This window comes from Lontra canadensis, unplaced genomic scaffold, assembly GCF_010015895.1.
Source record: "Lontra canadensis isolate GAN:19392208 unplaced genomic scaffold, GSC_riverotter_1.0 scaffold22, whole genome shotgun sequence".
NCBI classification, from domain to species: Eukaryota; Metazoa; Chordata; class Mammalia; order Carnivora; family Mustelidae; genus Lontra; species Lontra canadensis.
The window spans coordinates 8,358,050-8,379,503 of NW_022631016.1; the positions used below are offsets into that span (position 1 = coordinate 8,358,050).

A 21,454-nucleotide genomic window follows, 5' to 3' on the forward strand; every position below is an offset into this window, starting at 1 on the left:
CTCCCCCCTCTCCCCTTGCTTCTTTTCTTCCTTTGTTCCTTTGTAAAAATCAGATGTGTTTCAGAGGAGCTGTTACTCATTTTGGAGAATCCCTGATTAAAATAAATGCAGTCTTGCTTGAATACTGAGTGACTCAGAAACTGTCCTAAAGGAAGCAAGATGAACACCTAGGATGTTTTGTGGGGCTGAAGTCACCCAGCCCACAAAGTTCAGCTCATGGCGTGGGCTGGGCAGGGCATGCAAAGAGCTCGCTCCCCAATGAGCTGTCCCTGATGAATGTCCCCATCAATCTCTCCCCGACACATAGCACCCTGGCCACTTGCTGCCTATTGGACCCGGGGAGGGAGCCCCATCTTCTCTTTAGGTCCCTGTCATTAAGTTTAGTATCTTCTATGAGCAAATCCCTATGCTAGACACTGGGGAAAAGAAACATGAATCATGTCACTTTCTGAACTTGTGGAGGACAGGAAACGGACATGCAAATAAACAGAAGCAGGGTGGTGGTGGGATGGACAGTAGTACACATTGTAGCCACGCGCTGGCACGAGGGAGCCTTTACCCATCCTTTCCTGAGAGGCAGCCTGCCGACTTCTCACACCTACTCAAACAAAATCCAGGCTCGCCATTCAGCTATCAAAACCCCGAGAGGTTCCCAAACCTGGCTTCCTGCTATAATTAAATCCTTGGAATACTTTAAAAAATACTGATACTTGAGCCCCACCCAGAACCAGATGGATCAGAAGCTCAGGGTATAAGTCTACTGGGAAGACAGAGAAGAAAAGGGCATTTGCTCCACATAACTGGACTGGGTTATGTGTCCACTTCACATGTGTTCTCAGCATGTGGGCTGCTGGCTCTCACTCACCGCATCCACCCTCTACCACTCTCTCTCTCCTCTTTTCCGTTCTCTGTCACCCTCTCCTGGGAGAGTCCTTTCCCCCTTGCTCCTTTGCTTCTATGCCCTTTTGCGTAAAGCTTAGCCTTTTACAAGTCGCTGCCAGGCAACCACGAAGGTACAATATTTTGGAGGCTCTTGACCAAAGCTTTCAAAATTAGCATCTAATAGTGTGCAGATGGTGGGGTTTATTAAAGTATGTCAAGTGTGTAATTATCTTTCAAGACCTCACACACAGTGGTCCGAATCCCGGTAAACTAAGATTACACTCCTGGAAAAAATCAAATCACACAAACAAGTGTTCACTTGGTGTCTTCGATGTGCCTCAGGAGGAAGTAGCAGGCATTGCCCTCGCGGAATGGCTGGGGTAGCTCTTGGAACTCTGTCCCTTCTCCTTCCAGCACCTTCTGATCTACTGCGTCATTTCATCTCTCTAACACTGATGTGTCGTAATAATTAGGGCTTTTAAAAAGACACCATCTTCGTGTTTCCCACACTCACTATTTTTTATCTTTTTTAAAATTTTATTTTATTTATTTATTTGACACAGAGAGAGAGATCACAAGTAGGCAGAGAGGCAGGCAGGGAGAGAGAGGAGGAAGCAGGCTCCCCACCGAGCAGAGAGCCCGATGCGGCACTCGATCTCAGGACCCTGAGATCATGACCTGAGCAGAAGGGAGAGGCTTAACCCACTAAGCCATCCAGGTGCCCCTATCTTTTTAAGATGTATGGGGGTAAGAAACATGAAAGGTCACCCCTGTGCTTCCAAAGGTGGAAATTTCTTCGTCTCACGGTGGTCTCCGGTTCTCGTCTAGTGCAGAATGGAACGTTAGAAGCCATTACACCACACTAGAAACAGAAGATTTCTTGCGGCTGGGAGAAAGTCATTTATTTCAGTCAAATGTTCCCCATTCACGTCTGGTTTTCGTCATCATCCTGACAGTTAAGTGTAATGTAAAGTTCAATGACCAGTGATCTCAATGTGGATGGGCACTCTCCTGCCATGCCCTCTGGGACCGGTTCCCCAGCAGACAGAGGGCAGTGAAGAGCAAGGAGAAACTCTTCTTAAGTAAAAACCTAGATAGTGGTGTGTGCATACACACGTGTGTGCGCACACACGTGCACATGTATGTGCATACACATGCACACACACACCCATCTAGGTATTTATATATTTATTTATTCAGCTTTCCTTCTCACAACAAAACTCCAAGTGCAGAAATCAAAAGCTCAGTTTTTAGACTTATACTTGGAATAAAAACAGTGGAGACTACGCCACTTATATATTAAATGATGGGCTCCTACTTGGCCCTTAATTTTTTCCTTCATCTTAGGCATTATCCAATGTGACTGAAAAGGGTATAAAAATGAAGTATTTTTATAAGTAAATAAGAGCAGTTAGTTGAAAATTCAAGCAATAGAAACAGGACAAAGTTAGAAAAATATTCAACTGAGTGACTTAATAGTTCTGGGTGGTTGTGATAAGACTTTATCAATGATTTATTGGCTGGTTTAAAGGTAATAATAGCAGGCTAATCAGGTTTGGAGTAGTAACGAAACCCTCAATGGGATATTTCAAATGTATGTCATTTTATAGCTAGAAAAGCGTGCCCTTTCTCCCTGACTCTGTTATTCTAATTGCAATCAATACAATGCAACTCAAACTATTTTAAATTGGAAAGTATGCACAGAAAACTCTGATTTGCAAACATCTAACAGCTATCTTTACTCTTGTTGTTTGATGAATGCAGGCACATGACATACATTTCGTGTGTATAACACCTATTAGAGATCTTTAGAAATCTGTTAGATGTGTTGTGAGTCTGTGTAAACACAACACAAAGTTACCACTCCTAGGAAAGAAAAAGGGACTCATTTGGTGTTTCTAGCCAATGTCCAACTGGGACGGCTCTCCTTCTGTGGGGATCAGCCAGGGCTGAAGGGAAGGCCCTGGCACCAGGGGAAATGAGGACTGGCTGACTCTGGGCGTCTCTTACCTGAGCGGTTGTTGGGAGATACTCGCACAGGGGAGATGGAGGGTGTGCGGGAGGAGGAGTAGGGCCGTTGCCGATCCCTCTCGATGGTCGACGATGAGGCTACGAAGTGATACTGTGACCATCCATCCTGCAATAGACCGCATATGCCCATTAAGCGGGGAAGGTAGAGTGATTCTTCATCCCCTGACATTTCGAAGTTCCCAACATCTGATTTTGTAAAACATTCCCACTGTCTGTCAAAAGCGATCATGAGCCTGAGATCTCGGAGGCCTGCTTGATCTTCAAGGTGAGTGGAGAGGAGGGTGTGAACTGAGACCCACCTCGCTCCCTCTAGACAGTCTGCCACGAGGAAGCCTGCTTTTAAAGGGCTGGCTTTCCTTTCCAGATGCTGAATCAACGGTCTCTTTATTTACATGAAAATACGGTGCTCCGAATGTGAGATGACCCTGAAACTGTCTATTCTTTTTTTTTTTTTAATTTTTTATTTTTTACTAACATGAACATATAATATATTTTTATCCCCAGGGGTACAGGTCTGTGAATCACCAGGTTTACACACTTCACAGCACTCACCATAGCACATACCCTCTCCAATGTCCATAACCCTACCCCCTCTCCCAACCCCCCTCCCCCCAGCAACCCTCAGTTTGTTTTGTGAGATTAAGAGTCACTTATGGTTTATCTCCCTCCCAATCCCATCTTGTTTCATTTATTCTTCTCCTACCCCCTTAACCCCCATGTTGCATCTCCACTTCCTCATATCAGGGAGGTCATATGATAGTTGTCTTTCTCCGATTGACTTATTTCACTAAGCATAATACCCTCGTGATGACGTGGATGAAACTGTCTATTCTTTATGGATCCGGTTCCAGCTCTGCCTGGCCCTCTTCTCAAGACCGTCACTGTGTACCCAAACCCAGAGGGGTATGGTATGTTCTCTGGTTTAATCCAGAAACTGTATTTTTCACTTTAGAGTCCATACAAAATTGTCTTACCAACTAATCCTCCATTAAGCCTTCTCTTTTATAAAGATTTTTAAAATATATTCGTTAGACATCAGACAGAGAGTGAGCTAGTGAGTGCACGAGCAGGAGGAAGGGTCAGAGAGAGAGAGAGAATCAGACTCCCCACTGAGTGGGGAGCCTGATATGGGACTTGATCCCAGAACCCTGGGATCATGACCTGAGCCAAAGGCAGATGCTTAACTGGCTAAGCCACCCAGGCGTCCCTGTATTAAGCCTTCTAATATCCAGTGAATATGCAGTAAGACACATATACTGGTTTCCATTTTAAAAACCAAAGACATACATTGTGGACCATTTCATGAATTTAGAAACCATAAAGAAGAAAAAAACTGTCAGTAGTTCCACCCTGCCCCAGAACTCCTGTTAACACCCCACAATAACTCCTTCCAGTGTTTTCTCCTTTTTAATTCAATTTATATATATCAAAGTCAGATGTCAAATGGCAGTGACACTACCCCAAGGAAGAGAAGACCTGTCTGTTCCTTCACCCCCCAACCCATTCCTGCGTCACAAAGGCAACCAGTGAAACTCTTCAGGCCTTTTTTTTTTTTTTTTGGTTATATTTAGACTTTTAAGGGACTCAACGTTCTATTAAAGAATCATTGCAGGCAGAAATAGATGGAAGTTAATGAAGAACAAAATTCATACTCATTTCAGTATTTGTGTCTTTGTTTCTCTAATTCTGATTCTTCTGTTTGTCTGGTAGGACAAAGCCAAGGTTAGACGTATGCTATTTTAAAGCTATTACTTAGCTCTTAATTGAGAATTTACTACAAGGCGATATTTTCTCAACAATATCATGGGCTGGATGCTATTAGCATCCCATTTTACTGAGGCTTAGAAAGTTAATAGGCCACCTAAAGTCAAACACTAAGCAAGTAGAGAAACAGTGATACTGAAATGTGGCACACTTACAAGTACTTGAAGATGAGCGGATCAAGGAATTCAGGTCGGAAAATACTAGTGTTTTTAGATTATGGGATGTGGCAATGGAATGTGTGTCACTCTGGGATCAATTAGCTTTGCAGCAGAGACCTGGAGGATGACAAGGACCCAGATACCCAAGCCAAGGGAAGAGCAGATGTGAAGGCAGGTGGACACGGGCTACGCCAGATGAGAGCCATCGGAAGTCTCCATGGCTGAGGAGTGACCAAGGGGCACCAAGAAACGAGAAGCCTTCTGAGTGTCTAGAAGAGTTTGGGGAGAGTAGAATAGAACCAGGGATACCAAATAAGAAGCTATTCCACTGGAGGAGGGAGACACAATCCTGGCTTGGATGGGGGCTGATGATGAGCTATGGGCAGATTTGGCATCTGTGTTGGAGGATTTGCTGATGACTTGGCTATTGGGTGAAGGAGAGAGAAATCAAGCTTTACCCCAGGCTTCTGGTGTGAACCACAGGAGACTGGAGTTGCCATTTACTGAGATAAGGAATACTTGGGAGAGAAATAGCTTTCGGTGGTGAAATCAATACTGCCATTTGGGACAAGATGGGTAGAGATGTCTATTGGACATGAAAGAGAAGATGCAGAATAAAGCAGAATCTGCAAATCAGGATTTCAGGAGCAATGTCAGGGCTGGAGATAACATTTTGGAGTTCAGCATAGAGATGTTATTTAGAACAAGGGGAACGGAAAGAAACATGAATGAAAATAACGGCAAGCACGAGACACCGGGCGAGCCCTGGGACACTCTAATATGTAAGGGGTGTGCAAAAGAAGATTCAGAGGAGCCTGAGAAGAGACAGAGAGAGCTGGAAGGAGGGCCAGGAGGGTGTGAGGTCAGGCAAGACAAGGAAAGCGGATGCATAAAGGAGAAGGAGACCAACTGGATGATAGGCAGGACCAGGAACTGACCACCAGCCTGGGGAACATGTAAGCCATCATGACGGGACAAAAGTACTTTCTTTGGTCAGGTCGGCATATGTCTAACTCAGGTGGGGTCCAAAGATAATGAAAATTGATGAAAGGAAGAGTAAGATCTAGCCACTTTGACAGAGTTTTATTATTACAGAGAGTGAGGAAATGGGGCTTGGAGAGATTGAGTGACCAAGAGATGTCTTCAGAGATCACCTGGGAGATAGAGTGTTTCATTCGCCATTGGGAGTGACTCAACAGATAGGACCAAAGAGCTGGCGATGCCACAGAGGAAGCGAGCAGTTGCAGGAGGGAATTTCAGGGAGGACTGCTTGGAAGATTAGGGAACAAGGGGCTCGTGGACCATGAGAAGACCACGTGGTCTGCTCTTGGACCAGCTGGGCTGTGTGGCCATAGCCATAGGAAGAACACGGAGATTTGGTAGCAGGCAAATTGTATTTTCTCTTGTATTTTTTTGCATGTTCTCCAGGTGGGGTGAGAAGTGAGGTCATCTGCTGAGTGTGAGGAAGATTGGAGCTTAAAGAATAGGAGGGAGGAAGGGAAGGGAGGAAGGGGACAGAGAGAGGAAGAAGAAAAGGTATGAAATGGTTCTTGGCGAGGCAAGGTGACCACAGCCTAGGGTCTTACAAAAGCATGTGCAGGAGGGGAACCATTTCAAAAGTGTATATGGGGGGTGCCTGAGTGGCTCAGATGGTTAAGCATCTGCTTTCAGCTCAGGTCATGATTCCCAGATTCTGGGATCGAGCCCCATGTCTGGCTCCCAGCTCAGCGGGGCATCTGCTTCTCCCTCCTCTCCCTCTGCCTCTCCACCTGCTTATGCTCTCTCTGTCTCTGTTTCTCAAATGAATAAATAAAGTCTTAAAAAAAACAAAACCAAAACCAAAACCAAAAATGTATATGCAGCGTGCCTGGGTGGCTCAGTCGGTTAAGCGCCTGCCTTCGGCTCAGGTCATGAGCCCAGGGACCTGGGATTGAGCCCCGCATTGGGCTCCCTGCTCAGTGGGGAGCCTGCTTCCCTCTCCCTCTGCTGCTGCTCTCTCTTTCTCTGTCAAATAAATAAATAACATCTTTTTTAGAAAGTGTATGTGCATCCATTATTCATATCTGGGAACAATTTGAAAAATTATTTCAACAGGCGTTCCTTTCTTCTGAAGGTAATGCTTAGTTGACCACAAAAAGTCCTTAAATATGACCAACAGAAGTGGATCATGTTAGGTTTGTCTCACTGTTTAGAAGATACGCTCTGGGGTTCCAAGCAATGGCTCAGGGAACTGCTTTAATCAAAACCTTGGCTTCTTTAGTCACGAATAAGTCATGACACTCCATATGTCATCAAGGGCAAAGTGTTTTCATGACAAGAACATCAGCTAATATTTCATATGTTCTAAGACCAAACGAGACTCTAGGCATCAATGTGGCATGACTTTAGGTTGGGTTTGATTTTTCTTGGCGAGACAGCGATGGATGAGTCAGCATCTCTTACACAGATGATGGAAGATGTGTTTCGTTCAGCGGTTCGGATTCCATGATGCTTCGATTACACCAGGACCATGCAAGTACTTCCATCTCTGGAAATGTCAGGAAGGTGGGTATAATACTAAAACTGCTTACGAAGGAAGAAACCCTAATAAGATGCACCAAAAATGCTCCTTCATAAGACCCTCATAAGAAATCCTTCATAAGACCCAATTCCAGGCATACAAAGGCATGGCAGAGGGCGACCTTGCAGATGACCTGTCTGTGAGGGATGGGATCACCACATACTTGAGGATGACGTAGAGCATGTTTAGAGGTATCGAGAATGCCACCCGGGTCTGACACCTCTGCATGTGGCCCTTGATTGTATGCATGTGGGCACAGAGACTTTAATGGAGGTGTCAAGGGGGGGCTTACGGAACAGGGCCAAGTGGAAACCCAATGAAGGTTCTTGATGAGAGCAGTTTCAACCCGACTCTTGCTTATGGCCATCTTTCCTCTCATTTGCTGATGCAGAGCAGAGGCACCCTGATGGAAACATGGAACTCCCACCCTGCTACTATGTTCAACAATGCCCAGGAGGGGCCCCGCAGTTTTAATTCTGCGCTAGAAATTCCCCAGTATTATGGAAAGCAGTGTATCTGATGCTAGACAGGAAAGTGCAGATCAATCAATAAGTTACACTGAATAATTAGTTACCTTGAGGATAAGTCTCAGGACCCTCCGCATCTTTTCCTGCGTGAATTTTCTTGGCATTCAACTGAAAAATCCGCTTTGCTTTCCAAAGAAGAAGGGATATGAAGATATATTTTTTTTGGGAAGTTATTGCTAAGCTAACATTCCTTTTATCCAACTAGCCATGTACATACTCGTAAGCTAGCTGGCTTGCAATCAATGCATTATTCATTTATGTCCCAGTGTCACTCAGGAAGGCTTGAAAGTGGCTTCCATAAATAAAGACAACTTGGGCACACATTTTTTTTTTTTTACATCATTTGCCTCTTTGATCCCTAGTTTTTCTTCTTAAAAGCTTAACTCACTGTATACTAGAAGCGTTTTCCTGAATTTTTTTCTATCAGCTGCTCAACCCACCACCCCCTTCACTTCATCCCTTTGCCTTCTAGAGGTTCGATAAGAAACCTCGGGGAAGAAAAAACAGAATGAAGAATAGTCACAGCACCTGGGAGAGGGCTGTTAATCCTTAATATGGATGATAAGGGACCCTTTTAATATCTATCTTTCACCTCCAGCAGAATGACCGAGATGTTGGTGCCCTTCAGCTTAAGATCCAGCCAAGCTGTCAAAAATGTGATATGATATCTGCACCTCAAATTGGTTTTTATTTTTAACACATTAAACTTAAAACTGGAGGTTGTTAAATTGTTCTGAGTAGATAGAGATAGAAATCCGAAAGAGAAGAGGAGTTCAAAGTCATTGAACTTTAAATTGCCACCAGGAATAATCTGATTTTCTTTATCTTCTCCTTTTACTGTCCTTCCAGCCCATTTCAGCTTCTGTGTTAAAGTTCCCAGCCTGCTTCTTTGAAACTGTATTATTCCCCAAAGCTACGACCCTCCGCGTCGGTGCGCTCAGTGGTCCAGGGGGTGTGAGAATCAAGGTAGAGTTGCTCTTCATGGGCTCGAAATGGTTTGGTCTTCACCGTATGTCCACCTGCTGGTCACTGTTCCGTCCCTACGCATCTTCCCCTTAAGTACTGGAAGGACTCCGAATGTGCAGCATTTTATGTTTTTGCCCTTTCTGGAAACATCTCCAACAAGACTGTGCTACAGGAAAGACTTCCACGGGAAGATTTCAGACAAAGGGACAGAGCGGCTTCCACACTGGTCCACATGAGGTTAGCATGACACACACTTGCCCCGTGGCTTCTTACTCTGGACAATGCCGAGGGCACTGAGTGCAGATCGCACGTGAATCCGTTAGGGCTGCGCGCAGACACAAGCCAGAGCTGCGGGCCAACGCTGAAAACTGCTTTGGCCTTGGGTGTCTCTGTGGGCAGAGGGCTGAGATGAAAAGGCCGCCAGGATAGTCAGCCCTTCTCTCCCGGTCAGTGTCAGTATCACGATTACCGGTGAGCTCTGCCTTGGTTTCTTTTTCATAAATCAAGGGCAAAAATAATCAGCTTGGAGACTTTTGAAAACAGTAATTCCTGGGCCTCAGGCCCTGAGATCCTGTCCGGATTGTTCTGAGTTTCTGTTTTCAAAAGCCCCAGGGGTGATGTGACTGAAAAACAGGGCGGAGAACCCCTCGGCTTGGGGTCTCCGTGCACAGGCCGCTGTACCCAACGAGAGTGCATTTTCAAGTGCTAAATCCTAGGAGGCCCTGAAGTGTCTGCGTCCACTGGGGAATGTCAGGTAAGGCGTTCTCAAGGCTGACTTCTAAGTAACAACAGTAGGTCCCAGCCTCCGAGCAGAGAGCTTCCACATACACACAACCCTGAGCCCCAACCATACCTGATGACCCAGCAACCACGGGCCATGTGATTGAACGTCACACGTCCACACCTCTGATCGGGCAGCCCTGCCACTCCGCACCGCCCCTACCCTGCAGCCCCCGGTTGAGTCTCACTTATCCTGCCTACTTCCGTGCTGCGTAAACAGGAAGCCGGCACTATATGCTCATTAAATCCCTACTGCTCAAGGAATCATGCCCGCGAGGTTCAGGGCAGCTTTGGCTGCATTTTTTTTCCCCGCCCACTGTGAACAAACCACTTGGAGACCACATTATAGACCACTGTAGTCGGTGAAGCACTCTTGGGCTTTATTTAGTTCTGAAGCCCTGGTCCCTGGCACAATGCCTGCAACACAGAGATGCTCGATAAATTCTTGTTGGATCCAGTGATTTAAAATGCCTGCATTAATTACTGGAAAACAAATGATCATGTCATTGGCTTTGCAGCTGGCCTCTATAGTTCCTCTACTCTATTGTCCCATAACAAACGAAGGTGATCAGAACTTTACGATTTTTTTTTTTTTTTTAGTTTTAGCTTTGAGCAACCTTGCCAGTATCATCATCTGCTGTGGGCATATCTGTCTTTTATGACATGCTCATTGCTGCGCTGAAGGTTGGCTTAGTTCAGGTAAAATGGTCCTTAAAAAAAAAAAAAAAGGGCCTCCGGCTTGCCTGCTCCATTCAACGATAACATTTCCCTCAGCTGCTGCTGTTTCGGGGTGAGGTATTATGAAACTGCCTGCTCATTGCGCAGTCTTGTAGATAATTTGAAACACAATCCTACCTGTCGTATCTGGCTTGATCGGAGCCGACCCCATCACAGCATGCACCTGAGCATGGACTGCACCTCCCATGTCTCCTGCTGTCTGCATCCTGCAGCTCAGACAACACCAGCCCCTCTCCACAGCTCAGGCCCCAGTCCCTGCAAATGCTAATCCTTCCCAGAGCCAGGAAGAAAGGGGAGAAGGGAAGAGTGCCTCCTGTTATCCGTTAGCTTTGCTCTGATTTCTTTTGAAGTTGGATGCCAAAGTCCACGCCTACTGCTGGAACGTGACCCCCCCCCCCAGACCGAAGGGCTGGTGTCTGAGTGGGTCACCTGTGGGGACATTCCTGGCCTCGGAAGACGGGCACCCAGAGTCACTGCCCCGGAAAGAAAGCGGGATGCAGGGCGTGCCTACGGGGGCTGTGGGGTGTAGTCTGGTAAGATGGAATGACGTGGAACCATGGGGAGTGTTCACAGATTTACTGCCCCCCCCAGCCCAGGTCCCCCTAACCCGAACTGCCAGGGAGCATCCTGTCACCCAGCTGAGCCCCCATGCCCCAGGCCCCCATGCTGAATCAGAGAAGTGAGGCACAGGACAGAAAGACACTGTCCTGAGGCAGAGGGAAGAGGACGGAAAGGATAAGGGAGAGAGGCTGCTCTGTCTGTATACTTGGGTTTACAGAGATGGGGGAGAGGCAGAGAGAGAAAACACCTCAGGGGCTGTCCAGAGGATTTGGTGATTAGAGAAAGAGAAAGGGGTTAAATCCTCAGTCATGGGCTTTAGGAGATGTCATAGGAGGAAATGGAGTTTCTCCTAAGTTCCCCTGTGGTCTCTGACCTCTGCAAGAGGGTGCTCTTTGGGGTGGAGGGTGACGGGGTTCCTGAATGTCCATTTAATGATACGTTAAATGTGACGTTCCCATTTACAGGTCCCTTTCCAAAGTGCGTTCTGGAGGTTTTATCTTCTACGCTTAGGGTTCAGAGTTAACGAATCTTTTCTCATGCTAAGTGACATCTCTGACTTGGACAAAAGCTTCAATAAATAATTAACCTTGAAAATGGAAAAGAGCTGTGATTTGCCCTGAGACAGATCTCTGTTGGGACCAAAAATATATAATAGGACACGGTGAGTCCCACAGTATATGGTCATTGGCGTTTTTCCTCCTTTTTGAAAACACCTCCAGAACCTCCTTAATCTGGTGAGATTTTCTCTTCCTCTAGACAAGGATTTCTCAGTGGGCACACAGAGCCTATTCGATTCTGGAGTAACAAACACAAGTTTTTGACGTTAGCTGTCCTTGAAGGCTCTCAGTCCATAAAGCCTGTCAATTCTAATTTGCTGTGAGTGACCTGAGATAGAAAGAAAGTGTGGTAGAAATCCTTTGGGCTTTCAGCAACCCAAGCTCATCCACTCATTCAAACTCGAACTCTTAGAGCTTGTTAACCGCATTCACTAACGGGACTTCTTCATCAGGAACCTATTTTTCAGATGAAAGTCAAAACAAGACGTGTTGTCATCCTCTGAAAAAGGTAACTAGCTAAGATATTATGGCTCACTTATGAAAAACCTGATTGCTCACAATTTGTACTGGTTTTCTAGTCATTTTTCAGTGGACGAAACCTATTAATGTCATCACACATGAAGCAGAGAAAGAAGAGATTCCAGATTAAGAAAGAAGAGATTCCAGATTAGTGGTCCTTATGCAGACACACTTATTTCAGTAAAAGGTATTATGTAGAAAAAAAGCTGAAGTATCCACAGTCTGCGATTGAAACCGAAGCCAGATTTTTCCATGTCAGTGAAACTTCAGCTTCCCTTTGCTCTAATAAAACAAGCTTCCGCCTCTTTCTCAGGAGAAATGTTTGTTAAAGATTCATTAAAATGAATTCCTTCAACAATTCTACAGCAAAAGCTGGTAGAGTTAAATACTGAAGTGAAATCTTAAGGGCCAAGAGGGAGTATTTGCAGTTTAATACAGAAATAAATACCTCCTGGCGTACCAGTTGTTTTCATATTAGTTTGTTTCAGCTCTGGTGCTTCTAATGGAATTTAATTAAATTGATTCGGATGCTTAAAGGTACAGTAAATGTGGAAAGAGTCTTCCGTAGTACAGGTTCTCCCCACTATCCGAAAGTTCACTTTATGCCACTTTTCTCTTATGAAAGTCCTGTTTTAGTAACCTGTTTTCACTAACTGAAAGAAATCTGATGAGGATTTTGGCTTTTATGAAATGATAATTGCTCCTTCGCTTTACGCGGTTTCACTTAGAACAGTTTCGTAGGAGCACTCTACTTTCGGATCTGGGGGAAACTTGTACCATCTTTCAAAAAGCAAATACCACGTACATGCATTTCAGGAATTTAATTTACTGCCATGGGCCTAATTCTAAAGAATCAGTATCACCAAGATTTGATAAGTTGGAAAGAAATGTATGTAATTTGGTCAAAGAAAGCATACCATTGTTAACTACCAGGAGTTAGCCGGTACAATGGAATGTGGAAAAAACACACAAGAAATGGAATAAAGACCAATTTGGTTTTTTGTTTCATGATGTCACTTCTGAGGCCTTAAAACAAAGGTCTGAGGTGGATGATCTTTAAGAATGAATGCCCTTTGTGTTCTAGTTAGTGCCGCAGAGTTAAATTTGGGGCGAATAGAAGAAAGTCCAGTCTTTAGGTTTAATGAATCCAAATGGCTCACTTCTAGAATGCCCCACTCTGACATCTGAAAAGTCAAGTCTCTTATATCTGTACTCATCAGTGGTCAGTAAATTCAAAGCTCACCCCGGGGCCTAACCTCGAGGTCTCCACATTCCACCCTACTTGAAAGCGCTGCAGACCATGGACAAGGAAGAAGAGTCACTGTGTGTGTCTTCTGCTAAGCTTCAACCCTGGGGTAGTGGCCTTGTTGGAGGAGTTATTTCAGAAATAGGAATAAGTACCTGGAACTGTGCTGGGAATGCGGCTAGAGCAGAGGGAGGTAGGAAGGACTCCTGAGAGGGAGATGGAGGGGAGATGGACATTTAAAATGTGATCGCATCATGTTACATTTTCAGTAAGAGCCATGAAGAAGAAGTACACATTAAGGGCTCTTTCCCAGCCTTAGAGGATTGGAGAGAGGGAGATTTCCTTGAACCAGTGACAGTTAAACTGAGATGGAAAGAGCCAGGTTTGGTAGGGAAGGCATTTTTCTGTGCCTGGGCAGTGCAAAGGCCGTTAGGTTGGCACAGCCTTGCGTCTGCCAGGAAGAACAAGGGAGACAGTGTGGCTGAAAGAAAGTGATTGAGGGGAGGGTAGAGGGAGGTGAGCTTAAAGAGATGGGTAAGAGAGACACTGGAAGCTACTGAAGACTTTTAACCAGGACACTGATGAAGTTAGATTTGGATTTATCAAAGTGGATTCGGAATGCTTAATGGAAAATTAGATTGAAGATGGTAAAGTAGATTCCACAATAACAATCAGGCAGTAATCGGACCAGCACTAGTGACAGATGATGATGGAAACAAAGACAGGAGAGGTACACTCCACAGGTCTTGGTGCAAAATATGGTGGAGATAAGGGAGGAAGATGTACACTTAGATAACTACTGGATTTCTGAAAAGAACAACCAGGTAGGCTAGGTGCTATTTGCTGAGATGGGCAATGAAGCGAGAACAACGGATTCGGGGAAGGTCTGAAGAGCCGCTTGTCAGGTGTGTGCCCTGTCAGAACATGTCATCCACTGAAGTGGAGACATCACACGTGACTCTAAATACAAGCTTTGAATTCAGGAGTGAAGACCATATAGAGAGATAGACGCGGACGCCATTGGCATTCAATTGTATTCTAAGAGCATGGGAGCAGATGAGATCATCTACAATAGAAGGTAGAGTGTGGAAAACAAAGAAGTCTCACGGAAGATCAGGAGTCTGTAAAAAAAAAACAAAACAAAAACTAAAACAAAAAAACAAAAACAAACCTGAGGTGGAGGGTCTTGCAAGGTTGGAGAAAAACCAGGCTGGAAAGCATGGTGGCAGAAGGGCTGGTGGAGATCACGTAAGGAAGGAGGATGTGGCCAGGACTGCTCACTGCTCTTCCAAATCCTTCCTTTTGTTCCCGGACACACATCTAGGCCCCATGTCCTGGCTTTCCTTGCAGTTGTGTATGGCCATGTGATGGAGGTCTCACCCATGGAACATGAGGGGATGGGGATGGGCCATCACCAGGTATGGTGGCGGACCTTACAGCAGGCGGTGGGGACTCTGGGCTCCTGAATGTGCAGAGAAGAGCTGAGCTGCCTGCATGGACACCTGTCCAGATGGTTGCATGAGCAGGAAAATAATCTATCACGTGGCATCACTGCATGTTTAGGTCTGCTTGTTACAGCTGGAAGCCTTCCCTGATTAATATAGACAATGGAGCTAGTTGAACACCGCAATTAGGAGCAATTTCAACAGAGGCGTGGGGACAGGCATCATCATGTCAGACCTCAGGGGTTGAAGCATAAAATGGAAAGTGAGAACTCCAAATTTTCCAGAAACGTGTCTGTGAAGTGCGGGGAATGTGAGGACAGGAAGTGGGAAGGCGGAAATGGAGGAGGATGGTCAGGAGAGGGTATTTCTCGTTTTTAAGACAGAAGTACAAAGAGAATGTGTCCCCACAGAGCAGGAATGACGAGTGGGGGAGGCAGAAAAAACAACAGGAAAATCAACACAGAAGAGTTCTCACTCAAAGAGGAAAAGTCTTCAAAAAACCTGGATATTACGAATTTTTTTTTTAATATTTTAGAATAGAACCAGAGAAAGATAAGCATAAAATAAAGCAACCAAGAAATAATGCATAAAAGTGCTAGTATGTATGTGGAAAGTTACTCTGATATGTAGATATTCACTTCTGTATTTCCAATACCTAAAATGGAGTTTAAGGTAGACGAGGTACTCAATAGCACCACACTCTAACCAACTGAGCTAACCGGCCGGGGCAATGAGGTACTCAATAAACATGTGTTGAATGAATGAAGTAACTAGGAATGGTCATTAAGAAGATGGCTCCAGTTTGTTTCCTATAGTTAGGAGTCTCTTATTGTTTGTCTCCCTCTCTGATTTCATCCTATTTTGTTTTTCCCTCCCTTCCCCTATGATCCTCTGTTTTGTTTCTTAAATTCCACACGAGTGAGATCATATGATAATTGCCTTTCTTTAATTGCCTTATTTCACTTAGCATAATACCCTCTAATTCTACCCATGCACATCATTGCGGGAGAAGAGGGTTACTGGGGGGAGATGGGTCGGGGGTTGGGGTTAACTGGGGGATGGGCATTCAGGAGGCCACGTGATGTAATGAGCACTGGGTGTTCTATGCAACTGATGAATCACTGAACTCTACCTCTGAAACGAGTAATACACTATATGTTAATTGAATGAATTTAAATAAAATACAATGTTAAACAAAGAAGATGGCTCCAAGAGGATTCGCATGCTATTATACAAGGAGGGAGAGACAATGGGGGTGTGGGCACAGAGGAAAAAGCTATTGGTGTGCATGTTATATTTCTGATGCTATGGGTTTCGGCCTCATCACAGGGGACTGTGGACAGCCCGTTAGGGGCTCTGTACCTACCGCAGGTCAAGGAGAAACCACAGGACACATCTGAGGTGTATCCCCATCCTGTTTCCTCCTTACTTCTTCTCTGGGGCACCACTCATGTACTTTCTACTGCTCAAGCAACAAAAAGAGTCTGAAAACCTACAGTTCTTCTTCACTCCCCCACTGAACTGGTCTCTCTGCATGGACCAAGGACACTCATGAACTCAGGACAGTTTTTATAATTGAAGCCAACTGGAGGTTACTGTAGGTGCATTTTCAATTAAATGAAAGCACTGGGGGATCTCTCAAGAATGTGGTTTTCATAAAAACTGATACCAAAAGGACCACTGGTGTTGGTGCCCACATCACGTGAATGTAGTAGGTGTAAGCATCTCAGAGACCCTTTCTTTCATTTTTTTCCACTTTGCAACAAAAACTGTTTTTTTCAGTCAGGCTCATTCCCAGCTCCCCCACAGGGAGATCAGACCACGTGATGAAGACCTGAGAGTATTCAAGCTCTGCCCTCCTCTGCTCTTTTCCTTTCCAGCTGCTTGGAGCATGGACAGAGTGCCGACCAATGCTGGAGAATGCACAGAATGGTGAGTACTGATAGAAGGAGCTAGAATCCCTGATCTGGGAGGTGTGACATCAGACCAGGACTGTTACACTCTTAGGTGAGACAAAAGACAAAATAGAATCTGTGGGATTAGCACACGTCTCATTTCTGGATTCTACAAAATTGGGCTGAGAAAGAGTCAAACAACTTGCAAGCGGGGAGAGCTTCCTTGGAGGTGGTCAGCACACTGGGTGTTCCTGATCTTCTCTCTCCTGAAGCATGGAGAGTGAACTACCTATTCATTGTGACCATGAACTCTCTGGAGGGTGGGGGTTGCAGGGCCTGGTGTCTTCAGTGCCCCCTGGCAGGGGGACACACAAACTCTGTGGCAGGGGTGGACCAACCATGGAGCTCAAACACCTTCTGTTTCAGACCTATCCACTGCCTGGACCCCTTCCAAGGCCTGTGAAGAACTGTGTATTCCCAAAGTGTACTCTTCCTCTTCCAAAACTACTTGTGTGACAGGGGCACAAAATCTGCATCCCCCTGGCTGAGGCTGATGGAGAAATCAGAGTGGTAGCTGGAGAAGACAGCTCCAGAACAGGGGTTCTCAGTTGGGAGGTGGCACTTCTAAGCAAACCATACCACTGCTCCCATGAAAGAAGGAACTAGAACATGAGCATCTCTTGAAAGCAGAGTGGAGCAATGTCAGGCTACAAATGCATGGGGCAGGCTCAACTCTGCTCTCCTCTCTTCCTCCTTCCCTGACAGAGCCTGGTGGGTGGGTGACATTGGAACACAGCTTAGGTGAGGGTGGGGAGAGGGGAAGAAACCAAGCACACTCTTCCTGCTCAAGCAATGAAGGCTCACATAAACATAATGTTATCCCAACTACTGCCATCCACTGAGAAAGTGGGGTAGGGGGTGGTGGTAGTGGCATAGGTTACAGTTAATTGCTTCAAGTTCAAAACAAGAATACTTGTAGACTTACATTAAACTTTGTGAGTTTTCTAGCAACTGATTCAATCCTTTTGCCCTGTGTTTTGTCTCTGGGGTATTTTCATAGGTTTTGGTATAAAATGTTATGGGTAAAGCCTTGTGGAAAAGTGGAGGCATGGAGGAAATGTTCAGTTTGGGCGCTGCTCTGCAGGACTGCCCAACGTGGAGATTCATCCCAAGAAGAGCTATAACTTAGTCACTTCTTATTTAGCAACTGCCATGTGCATCGATTTCCACTTTTGCACAATTGATTTTTGCTTCTGTTCCCATTTGTGCCTTTGTTTTTGGACAGATATCATATGATGAGTGTCTGAGAAGTATCTCAGAGAGGTCAGGGGACCTCATGAAGGAAGACCTATTTGTCGATACAAACGTCAACAAGCAAACACCTGGATTTATGGAGCAGACAGTACCAGGGCTGAGTTTAACCTCTGCCTTTTTGTTTTTTACCCCAACTTGACATCAAGTGATTTAGAACAGAAAGAACCCAAGGAGTTACTATGATAAGTCTTCAGGACACCGGCCTTGGGTTGTTTTAAAATCTGGCCAAACGTCTTTACGTCCTTCCAGTCATCTCATGGTGAAGAATTTTCTGGCACAGCAGAAAGATTAATAAATTCCTGGCAAGCAATTTCCTTGGTAAAATGACAGCTCTACATTCAGTGGTTTAATTTATGATCATAGAGGATTTATGGCTTCTCCAACATCATCTGAGATACTCTCAAAGCGAAAACCTATTAATTCTCAAAATGGCAACATGCGAAAAGTCCTCTTTACCACAAAGCTTAAAGGTCAAAATTTTGAGTTTTGACCATGTTGTGTTTTTTTCTTGACAAATCTTCCAGAACATCTGTCCAGTCCTCAGTGGGATCCAGTACTGATTTTTTTGTGTTCAGAAGATGAGGGTGATGAAAGGATAAGCATGAGCCCATGGCTTCCGTTTGTGGGCATCAAGACTGCGTGTCATGGCCTCTGAAAGAAGGCTGTGTCCACTCTCTCTCGTCCTCTATGGTTTTGGACATTGGAGGAAATCCACAGGCATCTCTCACCTCTCCATAATTACTTACTGATTTCTTGTTTTGTGAGTGCGGTGGTGGCAAGAGCCAAAGAAACTAATATAGTAGCGGTAAGAGAAGGGAGCCCCATGTGAGACAGGCTGTGAAGGGCATGACTCCACTCCTACCCAAGCTCATTAGTCACCGGCTGAATGGCGCGCGCAACCTGAGAGTCTATCTTCCTGACAATAAAAGGAAGGAATTTAAAGATAGTTTTATGTTCTGCTTCTTTCATCCAAATGGCAAGAATGAATACAATATCTCTATCCAGAGAAACGTGACCTAACTCGGTCTCAAGCCCAAGCAGCCTGACCTTCTTCGAGACACAAGCTCACTGTGAAAAACGCTGATGTTCTGGGTGGGGGCCGCTATAGGAGCACAGCTGTAAAACACTGGGCAAGGAACACTAGTGGAGAAGACTTAGTTTGCTTTCTAACCCAGATTATCAGCAGGAGTGTGATTCTGACATTTAATCTGGCTTTGATTCGACTGGAAAAATTGTGACCTCCTACTTACCAGTAGGGACGGCCCTACACTTTCCACGGTAACTTTGCAGGGTCTGTTTTAAGAGCCCAGCATGTTTTCTCAGCAGGAAATCCAGGCAGAAGAAAGCGGATGAAAGAGCAGAAAGTTCCCACCTTCCTGCTCTCCTTCTTTCAGTACCCAGTACTCAGAGGCATTTCTGCTATGGTGCCCTGAACCTTCCTGCTATCTTCCCTTCATCTCAGGACATGTCTGTGTCTCAGAGGACAGAGCAGGTCTGCTGTACCTGGAGATCCATGTCTCACTTAGTAATCACCCTGAGGAAGGTCCCCTAGCATCACACAGGATGGCCTGGGGTGACTCCAGGTTGCTACTGATGCTTTTCTCAGAACTCTCTGGGGTAGTCTTTATGGGGCCGCCTTTCCAGCTGAGACCGCCAAGACCCAGAGACCAGCACGTGGTTCTAGAAGTGCAGGTAGACACTGGAGAATAACAAGGACCTGCTGTGCTGAGCTGGGGCTCTAGGAATGAGTCCGACACGAGACCGATGTCATGGCAGGTGGCAGGGAACCACCTGGCTGGCAACATGACCGAGGGACCAACCACAACCAAGGTGGGAACTCATCGCCAGCCAATGAAATGTCCAGGCTTGCTAGCTAGAATTCCTTATAAAGAGGTTATTTTGCCCCAATATGTGTGCCAACATGAAGATCTCATTTGCTTTTTTAATGATTAAATATTAATGTAATACTATTTCACTATAATTGGAGAAAGATCTGGATCCAAAGCCTAAAAACAGTGTGCTAAAACACATTCAAATCTGAGTCCCAGTGGTAAACAAGCTAAGGATTTAAGTGATGGCTAAGTAAATAACACTTGAAAGCAAAACAGGCCACATACATTTTAAAGCCAAATCCTGTTACTGAATTTTGTGTTCAGGAAGATCCCCCAAATTGGTCTTAGACCTAACGCCTCATGAAGACCAATAAAACAATGATCTCTACTGGCTAGGAATGCAATAAATTCCAATTTTCCATGTCATTAAGCTGCATGTTACATTCAAAACCTTCAGACACTGGCAGCCAAGAGGGGAATTAGAAGTTTGGAGAACAGAGTAATCAAAATAGTTCAAGTAAACTGAGAACTTCAATTTTTAAAAAAGTTAAGTCCTCTACTTTATTTTTGCCAGTGGGCCAGATATGATTTATTTCATTTTCTTTATTCCTATTTTCTAGCACATAGTAAAGCAGGCTCTTTCATGCAGTGTTTGCTCACTTTGCATGGAATTCAGAATTTTGCTCATTAGGAGTTGGTATTTTAATTGTACTAGAGTTGGAGGCAAATTTCATTGCAATTTCTCTTAAGAAATGACTTGTAATAGAAGTTCATAATTCAAATCCTCCCACAATTAACATTTGAACCAAGGAAGAAAATTGTTTTCTATAATAGTACAAATAAATCCTACCTAGATGTTAAATATTATAGCACCTTCTGTGGCGACATTTTTTGCTGTAAGCTCATAATTCTATTCATAATGCTTAAAAATCATTCTTTACAAGTGTGAATGAAACCTTTTTTATTCATTCAAATGAATATACCTTCCCATCATTTTAGATTACTAAGGAATGACCTTAATGCAGCCCTGGTGAAGAGGTCAGGGAGATGATTTCCAGGGGAGGTAATATAAAAATATAGGAAAAATGAAGAAGATTAGGTGGGCAAGTAGGGTGCTGACTGGAGTACTGGTGGGGCAGACCATGGAGGGTGGCAGGGAAGGGGGAGGGAAACTGAACAGGGGACACAGAGATTCAGTATAGCTGGTGGTCAAATGTAGGTAGAAGGCCCGGGATAGGCTGGGGATGAGATGCTCCTGGAAGGTCTCATGGACTGTTGAGATGTTTGGACTCTGTCCTGAGGCAAAGGGAGCCACAGGAAGATATGGTCCCAAAGAGTCATTTAGTCAAATTTGCTTTTTAAAAAGCTCCCCCTGGCTGTCCTTTGGAGACTGGCCTGGAGAGGAGGGAGCCTGAAGGTGGGGAGCCCACTTAGGGGTCTGTGGCAATGATCCAGAGGAAAAAAGCCCGCTTCCTGGCCATGACCATAGAGAGAAGTGGATGGAGGCAGATGTGTGGGGCTTTCTGGGGGGCTGGATGCATACATGTGAGGGAGAGGTGAGAGCCAGTGATGGTTCCCGAGTACGGGTTTAGGGGAGGGAGGTTGCAAGAAGAGGACTCGAACCCAGAACCGTAGGCTGGTGTGAGATCTGGTTTTGTTCAAGGTGCTCTGGGAATGTG

At 45.1% G+C, this 21,454-nt stretch overlaps 1 protein-coding gene across 4 annotated transcripts in view; it reads right to left on the reverse strand.

Annotated features, from left to right (window-relative positions):
• Positions 1–21,454, reverse strand: part of CTNND2 (catenin delta 2) — an 895,372-nt gene that overhangs the window by 15,386 nt on the left and 858,532 nt on the right. For all 4 annotated transcript variants that reach the window (XM_032861879.1, XM_032861878.1, XM_032861875.1 and 1 more), the window contains one exon: positions 2,893–3,019. In XM_032861879.1, coding sequence (XP_032717770.1) covers positions 2,893–3,019 — 127 coding nt within the window. The remainder of the gene's footprint in view (positions 1–2,892; positions 3,020–21,454) is intronic.